The sequence below is a fragment of the Chiloscyllium plagiosum genome, chromosome 6, assembly GCF_004010195.1.
Source record: "Chiloscyllium plagiosum isolate BGI_BamShark_2017 chromosome 6, ASM401019v2, whole genome shotgun sequence".
NCBI lineage: Eukaryota > Metazoa > Chordata > Chondrichthyes > Orectolobiformes > Hemiscylliidae > Chiloscyllium > Chiloscyllium plagiosum.
The window spans coordinates 69,457,211-69,479,338 of NC_057715.1; the positions used below are offsets into that span (position 1 = coordinate 69,457,211).

The 22,128-nt window shown below is 41.6% G+C and overlaps 1 protein-coding gene across 1 annotated transcript in view; it reads left to right on the plus strand.

Moving 5' to 3' along the window:
- The window catches only part of LOC122550680 (coiled-coil domain-containing protein 138-like), a 109,946-nt gene that overhangs the window by 13,206 nt on the left and 74,612 nt on the right, over positions 1 to 22,128 (plus strand). The window contains exon 3 of the mRNA XM_043691782.1: positions 2,806 to 2,929. Coding sequence (XP_043547717.1) covers positions 2,806 to 2,929 — 124 coding nt within the window. The remainder of the gene's footprint in view (positions 1 to 2,805; positions 2,930 to 22,128) is intronic.

Genomic DNA, 22,128 nt, shown 5'->3' on the forward strand with positions numbered 1-22,128 from the left:
ACGATCAAATCAAGTGCCATTTAACATTCCTGTTACTGAATTCCGCACTATCAACATCCTTGGGGATGCTATTAACTGGATTCAGCAATTAAATACAGTGGCTACAAAGGCAGGTCAGTGGCTAGGAATACTGCAGTGAATAACTCACCTCCTGACTCCCCAAATCCAAACCATCATTTACAAGGCACAAGTCAGGAGTATGATGAAGTACTCTGTACTTGCCTGGATAAGTGCAATGCAAAATCAAGAAGCTTAACACCTTCTAGGATAAAGCAGCCTGCTCAATTGGCACCACATCCACAAGCATCCAATCCCTCCACTACTGATAGCCAGGAGCAGCAGAGTGTGCGATCTACAAGATGCACTGCAGAAATTCACCAAAGGTTTTTAGACAGCAGCTTTCAAACCTTCCATCTATAAGGATGAAAGCAGCAGAAGCATGGCAACATCATCACCATGCAAGTTCTTCTCAAAAACCATTCAGTGTTCTGACTTGGAAGTTTTTATTGTTCCTTTATGTCGCTGGGTCAAAATCTTGGAATTCCTTCCCTCAGCGTATTGTGGATCCACCTATGCACATGGACAGCAATCATTCAAAAAGGTATCTCATCACTACCTTCTTAAGGGCAACTAGGGATAAGCAACAAATGATGGCTAGCCAGAAATGCACAAATCCAATGAGAGAATAAAAATAATCAGTTGTGCATGTAAGGCCTTGTCTTTAGCATCTTAGTTGAAACAACTTACTTTCGCATTCCTATTCAGAATCTGGACTTTTTTAGTGGAGTCCAATGGCTTTTTCTTCACTTCTTATTTGGAACGGGACTGGAGAATAGTGGTGAGGAGCAGAGTGGAAAGGCAACAATTTCCCTCCATGAATGTTGTTCAGTTAATTAATATTTACACTACCAGGTAGACCTTTTTCAGACTAGTTCCTATTCATGGTTATGACCAAGTCCAGAGGGGTGAATAATCTCCTCTCTTTTCATAATATAAACTATGAATGCTGGAAATCTGAAACAAAAACAGAATTTTTTGGAGAAACTCAGTATTTCTGGCAGCATCTGTGGATAGAAAGCAGAATTAACATTTTGATTCCAGTGACCCTTCTTCAGAACATTCTGAAGAAGCTGTAAGAATTGCTGAGTTTCTGCAGCAATATCTGTTTTCATTTCCTCCTTTTTCAGTCCTGGGATTTTGGAATAGAATCTGATTTTTTAAATAAAAATTGATTTTCTTCAATTTGGTGCGTATTTGACCATATATAAAACCATGAAAAAAAGCCATTCGGATTTTGAGTTAGCAGGTGAAGTGTCTGTTTTACTTGACACAAAACAGATTAAGAAAAAAGTAACTTCAGTATGTATCAAATATATATTTAATAATTGTTTACAAAATTATTAAGCAGCCCAATCAAGATGGCTGCTATAATTGTGTGACATAGTAATAACCTTCCAGAAGATTCTTGGAAGCCAATGACAGCCAGCCAATTAATGTTGCATGTACCTCCTGATGAGCCATGAAAGCTAACTCTTTGTTATAACCTGTGACAGATCATTGTTCCCAAGAAGGAAGTGATTGCTGACACCGATAACTGTGGGCAATTATATATGCGCACATGGTTCCAAGCACTGATGTCATCCCTTACATTTTATGATTTTGGGTGATGTCTTGTGCAAATGTATTACTGTGCATGCCCAGGGAAGTGTGCATACATTTGAAGTGTACTTTAGTAGTGGGATAGAGATGCTGGATATGGAATGGGAGTGGTGGGCAATTCCTGGTCTGGGAAGGAGAGCCCAGGAGCGGAGGGTGGTGGTGGAGAGACAAGCAGAACCCAAGAGCCAGGGATGGGGAGGAGGAAGCAACAAGGAGAACCTGGGGTACCTGAAGCCCTCTTCCCCTTCTTTTTCCCTTCCATGTTCTCACCTTTCTCTCCGCCCCCCCCAGCTCTGGGGACCTGCTCTGAATGCACATATTTCTCTCTCACCACAAAATATATGCTTTATAATCAAGGAATGAAAATTGAGCTCTTCCTGAGCCATTTTAGAATCTCATAAGAATTTTGCTGAATTTCATATTCCTACTTAAAGTTTCTATATGACAAAATTTTACATACATTTCTTTGGCTCCTTAAACATGGTAACTTACCAACAAACTTAACACTTGACAGACATATATAGTTGACAATGGTAAACAGATGTTCTGGGCTGATATGAGCGCTTCACCCGTCTTTCTCAATTGTAGAATTTGTACAGTGGACCAAAAATTTTTTCATAGCTAAGAGCCAGTGTTGCAAACTAAATCAAGGGCATACACCTCAGTTTGTTCTTGGAAGCAAATTAAATTCACGTGTCTTTTTGTTGATCACCTAAATATTATTTAGTACTCCAGATGCTGATCCACAAGTAAGGTAGCTCTTTCAAGAAATCTGATGGGAGTATGTATTTGATTTTTGTTTTTGTCTTGCATTCCAAATTTGAAAGAAAATTTTAATTATCCTTGCTACAAAAGCTGTATTTTACTTTCCTCCTGTCAACAGTGGTGACATTATGCAAATCTAATTTTTTTCCATTATGAATTAATTGATTAATATGTTCTGTTTATAGTACAGAATCAGTTGATGCATACCAATTGATTTTTTAAAAATGTGATTTGCTGGCCCTTGATGTCAAATTTTAACCATCAAACTGATACTTGCAATTTTTAAACTTGTTATGTAACGATTAGTTATAGTTTTTAGTCTTTGTGGTATACATTTGTCCATTCTATGTAATCTAAAACATGCTTTGTCCTGAATATTAGGTGCTCTGGATATATTGTCACTTCCTACTATGAAGTCACCTATGTCTGGTCTTACATACATTGGGAAAAAGCACTATCACAGAATGTTACGTAACCTGTGCAAGACAAATCTTGACTCTGCATGGTAAGGCTGGGACGTATAGAAGTGTGGTTTACCTCACCAATAACTTTCTGCGTCATAATCTTTGTGAAAGAATGCAAATAATTTTAGAAATATTTAATTTATTCCTGTATAGAATTAAGGAGAATCCAAAGAGTTTTTACAAATACATTGAGGACAAAAGGGTAACTAGTGAGAGAATAGGGCCCCTCAAAGATCAGCACGGCGGCCTTTGTGTGGAGCCACGGAAGGTGGGGGAGATACTAAATGAGTATTTTGCATCAATATTTACTGTGGAAAAGGATATGGAAGGTATAGAATGTAGGGAAATAGATGATGACACCTTGCTAAATGTCCATATTACAGAGGAGGAAGTGTTGAATGTCTTGAAATGCATAAAGGTAGATAAATCCCCAGGACCTGATCAGGTGTACCATAGAACTCTGTGGGAAGCTAGAGAAGTGATTGCTAGGCCTCTTGCTGAGATATTTGTATCATCGATAGTCACCGGTGAGGTGCCAGAAGACTGGAGGTTGGCAAACGTGGTGCCACTGTTTAAGAAAGGTGGTAAGGACAAGACAAGGAACTACAGACCAGTGAGCCTGATGTCGGTGGTGGGCAAATTGTTGGAGGGAATCCTGAGGGACAGGATGTACATGTATTTGGAAAGGAAAGGACTGATTAGGGATAGTCACCATGGCTTTTTGCGTGGGAAATCATGTCTCTCAAACTTGATTGAGTTTTTTGAAGAAGTAACAAAGAGGATTGCTGAGGGCAGAGCAGTAGATGTGATCTATATGGACTTCAGTAAGGCATTTGATAAGGTTCCCCATGAGAGACCCGTTAGCAAGGTTAGATCTCGCGGAATACAGGGAGAACTAGCCATTTGGATACAGAACTGGCTCAAAGGTAGAAGACAGAGGGTGGTGATGGAGAGTTGTTTTTCAGACTGGAGGCCTATGACCAGTGGAGTGCCACAAAGATCGTTGCTGGGTCCACTACTTTTTGTCATTTACATAATTTGGATACGAGCATAAGAGGTATAGTTTGTAAGTTTGCAGATGACACCAAAATTGGAGGTGTAGACAGAGAAGAGGGTTACCTCAGATTACAACAGGATCTTGATCAGAGGGACTGACATGTGGCAGGTGGAGATTAATTCAGAAAAATGCAAAGTGCTGCATTTTGGGAAAGCAAATCTTGGCAGGACTTATAATTTAATGGTAAGGCCCTACGGAGTGTTGCTGAACAAAGAGATCTTGGAGTGCAGGTTCATAGCTCCTTGAAAGTAGAGTCGCAGGTAGATAGGATAGTGAAGAGGTCGTTTGGTATGTTTGCTTTTATTGGTCAGAGTATTCAGTATAGGAGTTGGGAGGTCATGTTGCATCTGTAGAGGACATTGGTTAGGCCACTGTTGGAATATTGCAAGCAATTCTGGTCTCCTTCCTATTGGAAGGATGTTGTGAAACTTGAAAGGGTTCAGAAAAGATTTACAAAGATGTTGCCAGTGTTGGAGGATTTGAGCTATAGGGAGAGGCTGAACAGGCTGGGGCTGTTTTCCCTGGAGCGTCGGGGGCTGAGGGGTGACCTTATAGAGGTTTACAAAATTATGAGGGGCATGGAAAGGGTAAATAGACAGTCTTTTTCCTGGGCTCAGGGAGTCCAGAACTATAGGGCATAGGTTTAGGGTGAGAGGTGAAAGATATAAAAGAGACCTACGGGGCAACATTTTCACCCAGAGGGTGGTACGTGTATGGAATGAGCTGCCAGAGGAAGTTGTGGAGGCTGGTACATTTACGACATTTAAAAGGCATTTGGATGGGTATATGAATAGGAGGGGTTTGGAGGGATATGGGCCGAGTGCTGGCAGGTGGGACTAGATTGGGTTGGTTTATCTGGTCGGTATGGACAGGTTGTACCGAAAGGTCTGTTTCCACGCTGTACATCTCCATGACTCCGACCCTATTCAGCAGCAAACATGGATGAATTTGAAAATGGCAAAGAAAATTGTGCACTAACAAACTTAGCAATGTGAACTGATGAAAATTTGAGAGTCTGTGTGTATATCCAATGAAGTAAGGATGATCGCTTTTGAAAAGAAATGGAATACCTATTCTAATATTAATATTAGGATACAGTCTAAACTTAGTGGTTGCAGTTAAACTGGGGGAATGGATAAATTAAGTATTTACAAATCAATTGGTGTAATGTCACTTTGAGGCAAAATGTTAAAAATTATAATTTTAAAAAGGTGTAAAATCCCGCAAGTTAGTCAAAGTTTGTTGAGAAGATTTAGACGTGAACTTAACAATAGAAACCCACACGTACAAAAAAAGACCTTGGTGCTGAAAATCTGAAATTAAACAGAAAAGGCAGGAAATACTTAGCAGATTAGGCAGCATCCGTGAAGAGATAAAATAGACACTAACAAGATTTTAATTGGAATGGATTCGAAGCAATATTGGAGATTAAAGTAATATCAGAACTATGTTACAACATACCATTTAACACAATAAAATATGTATTGTTGAAAAAAAAAACACATTGTTGAAGCATTTCATGTTGCACCCATCAAGATAATTTGTAAAATACCAATTTAAGGACTAAACCATCATTTATACTTGAGAAGAATGCTGATTGTTTTGCATGTGAACTCGTTAGAGGCATTTCCAAGGAGAATGCTCTCTTTAATGCTGATGGACAGTTAACTTCCAGATCTTTGTTTAAATTTTAAACCAGACCGGTGGACTGATTGATCACAGCATTATCCTGAGAAATTAAACAAGTTGTCACCTATTTTTTGAGTTGAAACAGTTGCATGGTGTTTATTTGTTCTGTATGTGTACAAAGAATAGTGCCTAGTATATTAATATATGTAGCTTTCAACACATGCAAGTGTGCCATGCTTCAAGCCTGACTGATGATCTAAGTTGGTTGTCAACATAGTTCTTCACATTTCAGGATTGTCTAGAAAATGTTGTCCATTTACAGCATCACTTCTAATGTTGAACAGGCATGCAAGGTTGCAAGCATAAGCCTGAAACGTCGATTCTCCTCCTCTTCGGATGCTGCCTGTCCTGCTGTGTTTTTCCAGCACCACATTTTTCAACTCTGGTCTCCAGCAACTGCAGTCCTCACCTTCTCCTGCAAGCATAAGCCACTCGAGTACAGTCAGTACCTTATGTTTTTGGAACAATTCAAAGGATATGCTGTTTCATATGATCTGTTAGTCTTGGGAACATACAGTCTGCGTACCTTGCAACACCTTGGCATTGCAACTGATATACCATATTACTCATTTCTGTGATAGGCAGAACACCATTTTGGCTTTTTGGCATTATCCTATTATTGGCAAACACCACTCAGATTGCTACAATAAGGTAGCTGCACAAAACAGTTAATTTCACCTGTCACACAACCTTTTGAGATATTTTATACTTCCTTGGTAATCATAGGTCGGCTGGACATGAGGTACCATTCATGAGTTAGCATGATATACAGCAAGAAATTACTAGATTTGCACGGTGATCAAGTGGCATGGGCCTATTTACAAGATGACTGATAATGCCAGTCTTATAATGAAGCAGTAGGAATCCCACCATTTATGGTTTCCAGCTGTAGGCTTGAAGTAGACAGCAGTAAAAAGCCCCAGGACATTGAAGAAAATCAATTGATAATAAAATTCCCAAGAATTTCACAGAAATTTACACTGGATACATTCTGAGCTTTAGGGCAAAGGCTAAACCTTCCTTGGTCAAAGAAGTAGTTTTAAATATCCTTTTAAAGGAGAGCTTTAGGATGGAAATTCTGGAGATTATGGCCTGGGCACCAGTGATAGAATAGTTGAAAGCAAGGATATTCACATGGCCAGAATTAGATGAGCACAGTTATTTTGGAGGGTCTACCGGAGATTACAGAAAGTCTGAGGTTCAGTAAGGTGAACATGTTTTATGTGTTTGACTTTTAAGGACAAGAGGTGATCGTATTGAAACATACAAAACTCTTAGGGATTTGATAGGATAGATATGGAAAGTTTGTTTCCCCTTGAGGGAGAGCTTAGGACCAGAGGACATAATCTCAGGATAAGCATCGCACATTAAAAACAGAATGTGGAGGATTTCTTTTTCTTTCAGAGCGTAGTAAATCTGTGGAATTCTCTAGGCTGAGTCACTAAATATATTCAAGACTGAGATAGACTGATTTTTAAACAGTATGGGGATCAGGGACATAGTAATGAGATGGGAAGGTTAAGTTAGGGATTATCTAATCAGACATGGTCTCATTGAATGGGCTAAATGACCTCCAGCCGATAAACTGAGCTAAGGATAGACTCGGTGGAGGTGCAAACGTGCTCTTGGCACTTGCGTGGGTATGTACTAGAAAGTCAATCTCGGGGTTAGAGATGACACACGCCATGAACAATCTGGTTTAGCCTCAGGCAGTTGCCTAGGAGAGGGATGAAGTCAATAGCAGAGGATGGAGTTTGTCACGGACTGAAATCAGTGAAAAATGCTCAGAGGTTAGAGATGAACAAAGAACTAGGAGTTCATCTACAGCTGAGTGCATAGTTTGTTCATATCATTATGAAGGTCAACAGCATTTTGGGTTTTGCCGCTGGAGCATATTGTATACTTGTTGACTTTTTGACTGTCCCAGCTTTAGATTCATTGAGGTCATAAGTTGTGAAAAGCAAGAACCATTGGGATGATGGTCAGAATTGGCAATTGTAAGCAGAACCTTAAAGTACTGGATATTTAGCAAGTTGAGCAAAGAATAAAGGTTTTAATTTTTTGTGAAAAATAAGATTTTAATAGATGAATGGAGAAAATACTTTCTCTGGTTTGCAAGTTAGAATTAATGGATTCATTAACTTAAAATGATCGTGAGAAAAGAGAGGTTTGGGAGCCATTGTGTTGTTGGAATAGCCAATGTATTGCTCTAAGAAATAGCTGAGGCAATGACAATGCATTTGTTAAGATAAAAGTTGAGTATATATTTGAAACAGAAGATGCTTTATGGAGAGAGCTAAGCTTGGAATTGATTTTGAATCGCTCTAACCAAGAGGCAGCGCAATAGGTTATATGATCATCATCTGTGCTTCTAAATGTGTTGTTGCACATCTTCCACTTTCACCACTTCCCCTCTCAGAACCATGAAGCATTTCTGTTGTCCTACAATCTCACCACCCTCCATATTCATAGGAACATACTCCCCCACTTTTGCCCATTGCAATGTGATGCCACCACCAAACCCAAATTCCCTCCTCTCTTTTTAGTGTTCTGAGGGGACAATGTTACTGTTTCTGGAGGTATCAAGTCGAGAGGTGTTAAGGGAACTTAATTAAGTGGATATTGATGTATCAGAACCTTGCCATCTATTCGGAATTAAGTTCAGTGTGGGAAGGCTGAAGCCCTACCTTACCTCCCCATTGCCATTAAAGACCCTTAGGATATCAGTTACTTGGACTGTAATTATTTCGACTCCAAATAGGAGGAGAAAGAGTCATCCTATCCAACTGCTTAACCAGTATGTACAAGTTGTCTCGATTTGCACTGATCTATGCATGATTGAATGACTGGATGTAGGGCAAGGAGGTGACTGATGAGAGTCTTCTAGTCTCTCTGACTTCTCTCTTATGAGAACTTTGTCTTTGTCGTTTCCCCATCCAAGAGTCTGGGCATGTTGTATCAGCATCCATTATGTCTCCTCCATGGGATTCAAGAGTTCTGAAGCTGCAGCTTCTGAGTGATCAGCAGTTCTTGGTGGCCATATCTTTGACTACAGGTGTCCTGATACCAGGTGAAAGCCACCGGCCAGAGGTCAGGAGCCTGATTGCTAGGTGATCCGGAAAACATTTGCATCCTGACAGGCAGTGGGTTTCTGTCTTCTAGTCTCTCCGACTTCTGGATTTCGAGATTCCGTCCGAAAATGGGAAGGCACCATCCACAGTTGTGCTTATTGTTTTTCATGTTTCAGTTACTTAAGTTGAAGTGATTATGCAGTTCTGAATCAAGCCAGATGATGGTGCTCTACTCAAATGCCAATACAGTAGTTTCTCACCATAGTTTTCTCAATTAAGTTTGAATGAACATTTGATTGCATATTTGTTTTTTTGATAATTTATTATTTAAATGTGATACTTCAGTATTGTGGGTGTTATATACAAAGAAGGAAATACCTTTTTGGTATTGTTGTCTTAGTTCTCCTGATTCAACTGCATTGGCAGTTAGTCGTAACACCTCGTTGTCTCTCTTGCCAGCTTGATTTCTCCTTCCTGTGTTAATTTAAACTTTAAAAAAAAATTTGCTGTAACTATTATAACTGACAACTTATCCTATCTTTCATGTTCTCTCTACTTTTATCTGTGGCCTCTTACTGCGCCATCTCATGTTTCATTCATTGTATTAATGGGCAAAGGGTATAGTCGGAATTGAAAGAGAACATATGAGAAATGTATATTGAATGTGGATAAAAAAATGGAAATCTACAGAGATATAGAAAGAGCAATTGGGGAAGAAAGTGAGGAGTGGACATGAGACAGATGTCGGGAGATAGGAGGCTCAGCAGAGTGCAAGAAATGTTGAGATAGTGAAGGACAAAGGGAGAGAAGTGCGGAGTGTCAGAGAGAACAGAGTGGCAGGATAGTTTCAAGAGATGCAGCAGGGTATAGTAAAATTGAGGGAGTGGAGAAGCCAATAGACAAGATTGCATCAAGAGATACAGAATGAGAAAGGGCAAGTGCATTTGTTACGCAAATCTGTTTTTCAGTAGGGAGAGCAGTTAATAACAAAGTTGCAGTTTTAATTTTTTTTAGAAATTAAAGTATTGAAGTTGATTTAAAGATGAACTTTGCATAACTGGGAAATGGTGAAGAGCAGTCGTGATATTTTTCCAGCATTGTAGAGCTAGCTGGATTGAGGCTGTGTGTTTCATTTGCCAGCCTGTTGAAAGGTAATTAATAATTTTTGAGAGGAGTCATGGAACTCCCAGACAATCTTTCCTCTATGGAGGAAATGATAATGTAGCAGGAAACCAGTGTGATATTGCTCAGGATGCTCTGTAAGAGGAGGAAGGCTCAGGAATCACCTTATGAATAGTCAAGCAGTGGCCAGTGGAATGTGACCTGCGAAATGGTGGTGTAGTTATGGAGTGGGGAGTGAGACTATGTGGATTGCAGGGACAGTGCATTGGATTTTCAGAAAATCATTACAGTGTAACTGGCATTAAGCACGGCCATTTTGGATATGGGGATTTGCTACTGTGAATTGGAGTTAATCAGCAGTGAGGAACAGCTTCTGGTATATATGCATATCCTTAGCCATGATGTAAGGCAAATGTGAGAAACAAGGGATTGGGAGACAGTGAAGGCAAAATTCTCCCTGTATAATATACCGACAAATAATAAGTTTCCTCGAGATGCCAGAGCCTAAGACTGTTGGGATATTGGCGCCTGCATTATGTGCCCTCATTGAGGATCACCTCAGGCCTCAAAGGCGTTATTGACATACATCACCAGTAGCGGTAAAGAACACAGTAACTCTGACCATCCTTACACTCAGGTCATTCCAATGATTGGCGGCAGGCTAGATAGTATTTCCCAAGTGGATATTCATCATTGCACAAGGCAATTCAGGAATGCACAATTCAGCAAGGCATCATAATGCAACATGGATAGAGTGACGTTAAAATTTGCCTTCATTGCTGAATTCAGGGGCAATTGATTATACTAATATGGCTATCAGGCTAGTGTTGACCAACCAGGGAGATTCCTCAATTGAAAAGGATTTCACTCTTTGTGTCAATCTGCTTTGCAACTGCAAAAACAACTTCATGCAAGCATTGGCACAGTACCCCACAGTTAGAATGACTCCTTCGTTCTTGGGAATTGCAGTTGCTGCAGCTCTCTGAGATCCAGAAGAGTTTGTGGATGGCTTTCAGGGCATGAGGAATAATCCTTTTAAAAGATAACACTGTCTCTTTCACATGACCCAGGAAGGAGGCATAGAGGTTCCTTAACTCATGTGGTCACACTTCAGAAAATGAGCAGTCATGGTGCCTTAAAAAATTTGGAGATACTGAAGACTGCAGGTGCTGGAAAGTTAGAGTTGATAAAATGTGGAGCTGGAAAAAGCACAGCAAATCAAACAGTATCAGAGAGCAGGAGAGTTGACGTTTCGGGCAGGACCCTTCATCAGGACGGGAGGGGGAAGGGGCGTGAGAAATAAATGGTGGAGGGTAGGGCTGGGAGAAAGGTAAGTAGGATGCTGATAGGTGGATGCAGATATGAGGTGAATCAGATTTATCAATGGGAAGAGTGGAGCCGATAGCTGGAAGATGAATGGGTTATGTCAGGTCAAGGAGGTGGGGTGGAGAGGGAACGCTGGACCTGGGATGAGTTGGGGGGTTGGGGAGATTTTGGAAGCTGGTGGATTCGATGCTGAGGCCATAAGGTTGTAAGCTTCTGCAGTGGAAAATGAGGTGTTCTTATTTTGATGGTGGAGGAGGCCCATATTGACATGTTATTGGAGGAGTGGGAGGGCGAGTTGAAATGGCTGGCAACAGGAGGTGAGATTGATTGGGGCGTGCGGACCATAGATGTTCTTTGAACAAGTTTGCGCTTGATCTCTCCGATGTAGAGGAGACCACATCAGGAGCAACGGATGTAGTAAATCAGGCTAGAGGAAATGCTGGCAAATCTATGCCAGACTTGGAATGATTCTTTGGGGCCTTGGATGGAGGTGAGGCGGCAGGTGTTGCATCTCCTGCAGCCGCAGGGAAAGATGCCAGATCTGGAAGAGAGGTTAGTGGGGAGTATGGACCTTACATGCCTTAAAAAAAATCCTCCCTCAAAGTGCTTTCTCAATGTGCTAGTCTGCTGTGCTCTTCATGACATGGCCCTCCTCTGAGGTGTGGGCCTTGAAGAGGCGATGTGCAGGAGTAGCACATTCTCTTGGAAGAAGAGGCAGAGGCAATGGAGGATGGTGCCAATGCTTTAGAAAACATTCCATGGGTCTGGACAAACAGTCGAAATATTAATTAGGCTGGCACGGAAGCTTAGGCAGCTCAAATTCCGGCATCTCATTCTGCAATGCACCGAACTCTGATACCCAGTCTCATCTGAGTGAAAGAGCATGCCCATAAATGCACACAACACAGAATACTTCAATTTTTCACTGCATGGAGTGATAAACGAGTTGCCACTGGTCACAAATATACTCTGAAAACATACCTTTGCATCACTCTCCCACTTCATTTTCCTTGATGACACCAAAAATTGGATTTATACCACGACATTTCCATTGTGTTTTGTCCTCGTTATTTAACTCAAATACAAAGTTTGCAAAAATTTAAATTTTGGTTTATATGATTTAAAATGTAATGTTGGGTTTAAAAAATGTTTTTGAGAAAAGATTTTTTAAATATTACAATAAACCAACAACAACACAACTCAAAACAAAATGCAAACTGAACAAGATTACGTCTATGTGCATATACAAAGAAAACAACAAAGTATATGAGTGGATAGAAGAAAAATGATCTTTGAGAGCATTAACTAATACACATTCATACATTCGTAGTTCTTCCTCTCAAGATATTAGATTCATTAGACAAGATCATCATGGCTACATAAAAGTGGCAGATAAATCTGTATCTAGGTAATCCAAAAAGGGCTGCCATGTCTTATAAAAGTCCTCAGTTTTTTGGTGCACCATACTCGTGAGAAAGTCTAAAGGAATCTGTGTTCTATGACTAGCTTCCGCCAGCCTAATAGACCTGGGGGTGGGGTTTCAGACACCCAGCACAACAGAATATTTTTCCTAGCACAAAAAATAAGGATATTAAAAGAGTTTTGACTATACATGTCTAAGTAAGGTATCCTGGCCAGACCCCGGAGAAGAAAAACTGGGTCCATATGATATTCTCTGTCTCACCTTATACAGCACCCCAATACGTACAAAACCTACAGCAGGCCCACAAGCAATGAGTAAGGGTGCCCATAGTCATTTGCATTTGGGACATATTGAAGATACTCCCACATTGAATTTTGAGAGACGATCTGGGGACAAATGGGCCCTGTGAATAATCTTCAGCTGCACGGTGTGGGTCCTATTATAGATCAAAATCCTTCTTGTATGTTCACAAACATCCTCCCGTGTTTCCCAAGGAGATCTCAACCCCCAACTCTCTCTTCCAGACCTCACAAAGTCGCCAAGACTCATCCAAGGAGCCACTCTCCAACAAATGATAAAGGGCGCTGACAGACAGTGTTCTTAGCACTAAGCACCCTTTTCTCTGTGGAGACAGTGAGGTCTGCAGATGCTGGAGATCAGAGTGGAGAGTGCTGAAGTAAATTCCAACCTTCCAGCTCAGCAGCATCCTCATGACCTGTCCTACCTGTCCATCTTCCTTCCCACTTATCCGCTCCACCCTCCTCTCTGATCTATCACCTTTACCCCCACCTCCATCCACCTATCGTACTCTCAGCAACCTTCTCCCCAGCCCCACCCCCTCCCATTTATCTCTCCACCCCTCGAGGCTCCCAGCCTCATTCCTGATGAAGGGCTCCAGCCTGAAGTGTCGATTGTCCGGCTCCTCGGATGCTGCCTGACCTGCTGTGCTTTTCCAGCAACACACTCTCAACCCTCTACTCTACATCAGATCTCTAAGGGCCTGTTAAAAGTGTAGTTCTTTTGAATATAATCCCTGATCTGAGAATAACGGAATCCCCCCGATCAATGGGGCAGTTGCAATTTGGTTAGCTTGATAAGGGGTTGTTTATGGTGCCAAATAAAAGAGCTAAACCAGTCATTAAATATCCTGAATGTCTTTCTGGGAAAGATGAAAGAAAACATTCACATGGGGGATAGCAAACGAGGAAGGACATTCATTTTAATAAGAGCTATGCGACCTATCCAGGATGTAGGAAGTGCTTCCCACCTTCGAAGGTCTTGTTTAATTTTGTCAAACAAATTAACAAAGTTTGCCTTAAATAAATGATCGAAGATGCGAGTAATGAATATACCAAAATAAACCCCCCCCGCGACCATTTAAAAGGAAATCGGGACTCGCCCTTGGCATCAGGTATTTCCCCTAAGACCTCCCATAGGCAAAGCCTCTGACTTTGGCAAATTGCTCTTATAGCCCGAAAAAGTGCCCAATTAATTGATACATTGTATCAGATGAGGTACCGCTGAAACTGCTGGATTTGACAAAAAGATAAGAACATCATCTGCAAACAATGTAATCTTATATGACTTTAATCCAACTTTTGGAACAGATATGCAGGGTCCCTATGGTTGGCCTCTGTCAGTGGCTCAATCGCCAACATAAACAACAGTGGTGAAAGAGGGGACAACCTTGTCAACTGCCGTAGAAATATTAAAATTACTGGATTGCACATCATTGTTAAGAACCACGGCCAGGAGATCGCTATAAAGGACCCTCAACCTATGCCCTCTAGTTCTGGACTCCCCAACCCCAGGGAAAAGACTTTGTTTATTTATCCTATGCATATCCCTCATAATTTTGTAAACCTCTATAAGGTCACCCCTCAGCCTCCGATGCTCCAGGGAAAACAGCCCCAGCCTGTTGAGCCTCTCCCTGTAGCTCAAATCCTCCAACCCTGGCAACATCCTTGTAAATCTTTTCTGAACCGTTTCAAGTTTCACAACATCTTTCCAGTAGGAAGGAGACCAGAATTGCATGCAATCTTCCAACAGTGACCTAACCAATGTCCTGTCCAGCCACAACATGACCTCCCAACTCCTGTACTCAATACTCTGACCAATAAAGGAAAGCATACCAAACGCCGCCTTCACTATCCTATCTACCTGCGACTCCACTTTCAAGGAGCAATGAACCTGCACTCCAAGGTCTCTTTGTTCAGCAACAATATTCATTTAGTGTATAAGTCCTGCTAAGATTTACTTTCCCAAAATGCAGCACCTCCATTTGGATGGGCACATTTATCTAAATTAAACTCCATTTGACACTTCTCAGCCCATTGGTCCATCTGATCAAGATCCTGTTGTAATCTGAGGTAACCTTCTTCGCTGTCTACTACACCTCCAATTTTGGTGTCATCTGCAAACTTACTAACTGTACCTCTTATGCTTGCATCCAAATTATGTAAATGACAAAAAGTATAGGATCCAGCACTGATTGTTGTGGCACTCCACTGGTCACAGGCCTCCAGTCTGAAAAACAACCCTCCACCACCACCGTCTGTCTTCTACCTTTGAGCCAGTTCTGTATCCAAATAGCTAGTTCTCCCCGTATTCCATGAGATCTAACCTTGCTAACCAGTCTCCCATGGGGAACCTTGTCGAACACCTTACTGAAGTCCATTTCAATCACATCTCCCACTCTGCCCTCATCAATCCTCTTTGTTACTTCTTCAAAAAACTCAATCAAGTTTGTGAGACATAATTTCCCATGCGCAAAGCCATGTTGACTATCCCTAATCAGTCCTTGCCTTTCCAAATACATGTACATCCTATCCCTCAGGATTCCCTCCAACAACTTGCCCACCACTGACGTCAGACTCACTGGCTTGACCTTACCACCCTTCTTAAAAAGTGGCACAACGTTAGCCAACCTCCAGTCTTCCGGCACCTCACCTGTGACTTTCGATGATACAAATATCTCAGGAAGGGGCTGAGCAATTACTTCCTTAGCTTCCCACAGAGTTTTACGGTACACCTGATTAGGTCCTGGGGATTTATCCACCTTTATGCGTTTCAAGACATTCAGCACTTCCTCCTCTATAATATGGACATTTTTCAAGATGTCATCATCTATTTCCCTACATTCTGTATCTTCCATGTCGTTATCCATAGTAAATACTGGTGTAAAATACTCGCTTAATATCTCCCCCATTTTTTGTGGCTCCACACAAAGGCTGCCTTGCTGATCTTTGAGGGGCCCTATTCTCTCCCTAGTTACCCTTTTGTTCTTAATGTATTTGTAAAAACTCTTTGGATTCTCCTTAATTCTATTTGCCAAAGCTATCTCATGTCCCCTTTTTGCCCTCCTGATTTCCCTCTTAAGTATACTCCTGCCGGCTTTATATTCTTCTAAGGATTCACTCGATCTCTTCTGTCTATACCTGACATTCTTTCTTCTTTTTCTGAACAAAATCCTCAATTTCTTTAGTCATCCAGCATTCCCTACCAGCCTTTCCTTTCGCCCTAACAGGAATATACTTTCAACAGAAATGGGGATAGCCACAGACGACTCCTGCACTACCTGCCTACCTCTCCTGCCTTTCCTGGAGTTAACCCATCTATATGACTCTATCTGAGACTTTTCCCCCTTCCTATAACTGCCATCCATCATGTACCGTTGCTATTGCAAATTCCTCATTGCCTCTAACTATCTGTCCATTCGATCTAATAGGATTTGCAACCAACAGCATTTATTACAGATATACTCCGTAGTAACCCGTAAACTCTCCTTAAACTCCCACATCTGACTAGAAGCGCTTATCACGCTACTAAAGGCCATTCTTGCTTCTTCACAATCTACTGGCCCAGAAAATAACACCGTCTTATTCCTCTACAAAACACTGCCAAAGGTGTTATTTCTGAAGGCTTCCCATTTTCCAGCTGTCCCTTTACCTGTGAACATCTGCCCCCATCAGCTTTTGAAAGTTCTTGCCTAATACCGTCAAAATTGGCCTTTCTCCAATTTAGAACTTCAACTTTTAGATCTGTCTACCCTTTTCCATCATTATTTTAAATAGAATAGAATTATGGTTACTGGCTCCAAAGTGCTCCTCCACTGACACCTCAGTCACCTGCCCTGCCTTATTTCCCAAGAGTAGGTCAAGTTTTGCACCTTCTCTAGTAGGTACATCCACATACTGAATCAGAAAATATTCTTGTACACACTTAACAAATTCCTCTCCATTCTAAACCCTTAACAGTATGGCAGTGCCAATCTATGTTTGGAAAGTTAAAATCCCCTACCATAACCACCCTGTTATTCTTACAGACAGCTGAGATCTGTAAGCTTACAAGTTTGTTTCTCGATTTCCTTCTTACTATTAGGGGGTCTATAATGCAGTCCCAATAATGTGATCATCCCTTTCTTATTTCTCAATTCCACCCAAATAACTTCCTTGGATGTATTTCCGGGAATATCCTCCCTCAGCACAGTTGTAATGCTCTCCCTTATCAAAAATTTCTCTCCCCCTCCTCTCTTGCCTCCCTTTCTATCCTTCCTGTAGCATTTGTATCCTGGAACATTAAGCTGCCAGTCATGCCCATCCCTGAGCCATGTTTCTGTGATTCCTATGATATCCCAGTCCCATGTTTGTAACCATGCCCTGAGTTTATCTGCTTTCCCTGTTAGGCCCCTTGCATCAAAATAAATGCAGTTTAACTTATTAATCCTACCTTGTCCTTGCCAGCCCTTTCTGTTTGACTCGCTTCTGTTCTCAACTGTACCAGTCTCAGATTGATCTCTTTCCTCACTATCTCCCTGGGTCCCAACCCACCCCCTCCTCCACCTTACTAGTTTAAATCCTCCCAAGCATCTCTCGCAAATTTCCCTGCAAGTATATTAGTCCCCTTCCAATTTAGGTGCAATCCATCCTTCTTGTACAGGTCACTTCTACCCCAAAAGAGATTCCAATGATCCAAAAGTGTGAATCTTTCTCCCATACACCAGCTCCTCAGCCATGCATTCTTCTGCTCTGTCCTCCTATTTCTGTCCTCACTAGCTTGTAGCACCGGGAATAATCCAGATATAACTACTCTCGAGGACCTCCTTTGTAAATTCCTGCCGAACTCTCTATAATCTCCCTTCAGAATCTCAACCTTTTCTCTTCCTATGTCATTGGTTCCAATGTGGACAATGACCTCTTGCTGGCCCCTCTCCCCCTTGAGAACATTCTGCACCCTCTCTGAGACATCCTTGATTCTGGCATCCAGGGAAGTATCACACCACTGCTGGCCACAGAAACATCTGTCTGTACCTCGGACTAGAGAGTCCCCTAACACAACTGATCTCTTGGAATCCAACATACTGCGCGTTGCATTAGAGCCAGTCATAATACCAGAAACTTGGCTGTTCGTGCTACGTTCCCATGTGAATCGATCACCCCCTACATTTTCCAAAACAGCATACTTGTTGAACTGGGAATAGCCACAGACGAGTCCTGCACTACCTGCCTACCTCTCCTGCCTTTCCTGGAGTTAACTCATCTCTATGACTATCTGAGACCCCCCCCCCATAACTTCCATCCATCACGTACCGTTGCTGTTGCGAATTCCTCATTGCCTGTAACTGTCTGTCCATCCAATCCATTCAATCTGATAGGATTCGCAGCCAACAGCATTTATTGCAGATATACTCTGCAGTAACCCGTAAACTCTCCTTAAACTCCCACATCTGACAAGAAGCGCTTATCACTCTACTAAAGACCATTTTTGCTTCTTCACAATCTACTGACCCAGAAAATAACACTGTCTTATTCCTCTACAAAACACTGCCCCAGGTTAAATTAATAGTTATGGCTTATATTTGAAGTTTAATCAAGAGACATATCTCAAAAAATATATAATTGAGAAAAGAACTCTCTCTGCTCACTACGGCAGACTTTCTGTAGGCCACACTTAAAACAATTCATTTATCTGATTCTGTGCTGCGATTTCGTCCAAGCAGTTCCCTCAAGATCAGTTGTGAATTTCACTGTTTGTTAATTTTCACAGACGCACTCTTATGTCCAGCGATACATGAATTCAAACAGCAAAGGCAGTAACTCTGCAGGTTCACTGTGGTATCAGTTTCTTTCTCTCTCTCCTGCACTGTCCTCACCATGTGCTTCCTTTGTCTGTTCTTCTCCCTTTTAAAACTGCTGTTGTCTTGACTTTGTTTTGGAACTTTGGAAAACAAAATGCAACAGCATATAAAACAGTAATTGCTGCTCCTAGAATTCGAGGAAATCACCTCCAATACCTAAAATACCTCAAAAAAGAAGCAGCTCTTACCACCAGAAATTTTTCCTGTCCTCCATCTTGGATTAACCAGAATTCTGCTGGTCCTTTTTGACCATGGAAGGCAGCACAGTTGCCAGCCTTAATGCAAAGGTCTTAGACTGGATTTTGAAGTCAACATTTAAAAGTGAGATGGGCCTATAGGAAGCACAATCCTCTGGGGTCTTCCCTTTCTAAGAATAAGAGAGCTATTAATCTTGTTTAAGGTTGGTGGAAGGCAGTCGTGGCTGTATGAGTGGTTGAATATATTAACCATTGGCCCTGACAATGTTTATAAATTCTTTATAAAATTCAATAGGAAGGCCATCAGGACCGGGTGCATTTCTGCTCTGAAACTGCTTCGCAGTGTCCTACACTGACAAAGGGGCATTAAGGCAAGATGCGTGTTCAGGGGTTACCCCTAGAAGATCCAGTTCTTGAAAAAAGACTCCAGCTTAACCCATTTATCCTCAAAACACTCAGTCTGATATAATTCGGAATAAAATCTCTGAAATGCTGCATTTATCTTTTTGGAATTGCAGGTAAGAGACCCAGTCCCTTCTCTGATTGAGGTAATGGCTTGGAGGGTGCTCTTTTTGCTGGCAATGTATGCAGATTACTTCCTCGGCTTATTACCATGCTCAAACAACCTTTGTTTTGCAAAAGCAAGTACCTTCTTGCTGTTTGTGTGAGCATGGAATTCAATGTGGACCAAATTGCTGTGATTCTCTAGCTTAGCCACCAAGGGTCTACTAAAGTATACCCTCTCAGCTGCTCTCAAATGTGTCTCCAGTAAGTATTGCCGCCCTCCCTTCTGTCACTTCCTACTGGTGGAGTAAGAAGTAATTATCCACCTGGCATAAGCTTTAGCAGTTTCCCAAAGAATGGATGGGTTACTGGCTGAATCTGAGTTAATGGCTAAGAAAGATCTGAATTCATTAAAGAAATACTCAATTAACTTACTATCTTTAAGAATAAAAAGAGCCATTCACCAATGTCTCAAACCTGTTATATTGCCCTTAATCTTAACCAATAAGTATACTGCTGCATGATCAGGGATGGTAATATTCCCAATTGTGCAGGATGCCACTGCAGAGGTAAGGAAAAGATCAATCCTAGTGTGGCACTTGTGCAGGTTAGAGAAGAAAGTAAATCCCTACCTGAGGGGTGGAGCTGCCTCCAAACATCCACCAACCCTAGTTCCACACCCAAATCCAGTAATTGCTCAGATTGCAAAGAAGGTATTGGGGAACCTTTGGGCATTCTGTTTACCATGGGATCCAAAAGACAGTTGAAATAATAATGTGCTTCGATGCAGGCTTACTCAATTTGGAAAATGCACCACCTGGGAATTTAAGTGGGTGTGCCAGGGGCAATAAGCATTCAAAATACGATATTCTTCTCCATGTATCAAAGGTTTGAGGATCATGAGCCTCCCATGAGTGTCTTTAGTACAATCTAGTAATTTACATAGAAGATTCTTCCGAACAAGTATGGCCACTCCCCTACTCCTAATATTAAAAGACGAAAAATAAACCCAATCAAACCAACCCTGCTGTAATCTCAAACATTCCTTGTCATTAAGGTGTTTCTTCTGCAATTGGACAATATCCACCCTCTCCTTTTTAAGACTGGAAAGTACCTTTTCCCTCTTGACTGGTGAATGGCTCCACCCCTAATGTTCCAGGTACACTAGTTAAGCACATCATTAGCCATAATACTCTGTAACAACATCTGAACTGCAGAGAGGAAGAACTCGAATTACACATCACTGAGCATCAATGGAAAAAGATTCATTAACTAAAACTACTACAACTAACAAGCTCTCAACTTTCCAAACCTACATACATACAAAACCAAAAAGCTAAGCAAAATACAAAGCGCCAGTGGCACTCAATAGGGGAATTTGCCCCCCACCCATTGGGTGCACTTACACGTCCCAAAACTTTGTCGTCTGCCCTGCTACCAATATGGCAGTCAGGGCAATTAACCACCAAAACCGGGCTTGAACTGCCCTTAGGTAGGCATTTAGCCATCACAACCACCTTCATAACTCCCTCCAGCTTAAGCTGCACCCAGACACAAGCAAAAATAAGAAAGAAAATAGTAATGTTAACGAAGTTAAAAGTGAGTACTCTACCCATTCCCGAGTATCATGCGGGTAAATAACCGAAACAACAAACTTACTTTAAGAAAAAAGAAAAATTATTATCTATATCCATTAAAGCACCCAGCCTACTTTAATGTGTCCACAAAGTTATTCACTTTCTTTGGAGAGTCAAATCAGTGTGTTGGTCCATTGAAAGAAACTTGGAGCACCACTAGGTACCTCAAAGAATACTGAATTCCAAATTCCCTTAGTCTTCTCTTGATATCAAAAGACTTCCTTTACCAAATCACTGCTGCTGAAAAGTCCTGAAAGAACATAATCCTGGAGCCTTCATGAATTAAAGCCATTGGGTCTTTCCCCTGGGTTCTGGAAGCTTCCATAACTCTTTGTGTGTCCCCATAACTATGAAACCCTACAAGGACAGGGCTAGGGCACTGGTCCAAGCCTGACCTACGCACTGTAACGCAATGAGCTCTCTCAATCTTCACCGGCTCCGCTTCAGCTTCTAAGTGAAGGAATCACGGCAGCCAGTTCTCAAAAAATCTCACTGGCTGACCACTTTCCATCTCCTCCGGCAGACCAACGATACAAATGTTCTTCCTCCTGCCCCTATTCTTGAGGTCGTCAACTTGTTCAGTTAAAATACGGACATGTTTTTCAAGGACTTGGATCTACTCCTTAGAGGAATCAATCATGGTCTCTGCCACTGTGGTTCGACACTTGACCTCATCCGTTCTCTTTCCAAGGCTTTCAAGTTGCTGCTCATGTTTTTGAAGCACGGCTGAAAGCAGGTCCAACCTACTACTAAACTTCAATCATGGCTTCAATTTTTTTTTGCAAATTCGTGAATTCTGCGACCAGGACCTGGTGAGTAACCGGGTCCATTGAAGTAGCAGAGAGGGTCACAGCCACGGCCTTGGGCATACTTGATGCTTCCGATGGGTGCCCCACATATTTGGACTTATTCGATGCTTTCCCATGTTTTGTCATTTCCACTTGACAAAACAGGATTAATAAACATTCTGTAGCTCTTTTAGTGTTGAACTTTAGATAAATTGCTTAGTTGGGGTGGGCGGGTGTTCACGCGCTTTGTGCTGGGGGTGGTGTTGGACCGGGTTGGGGGGCGGGCGAGG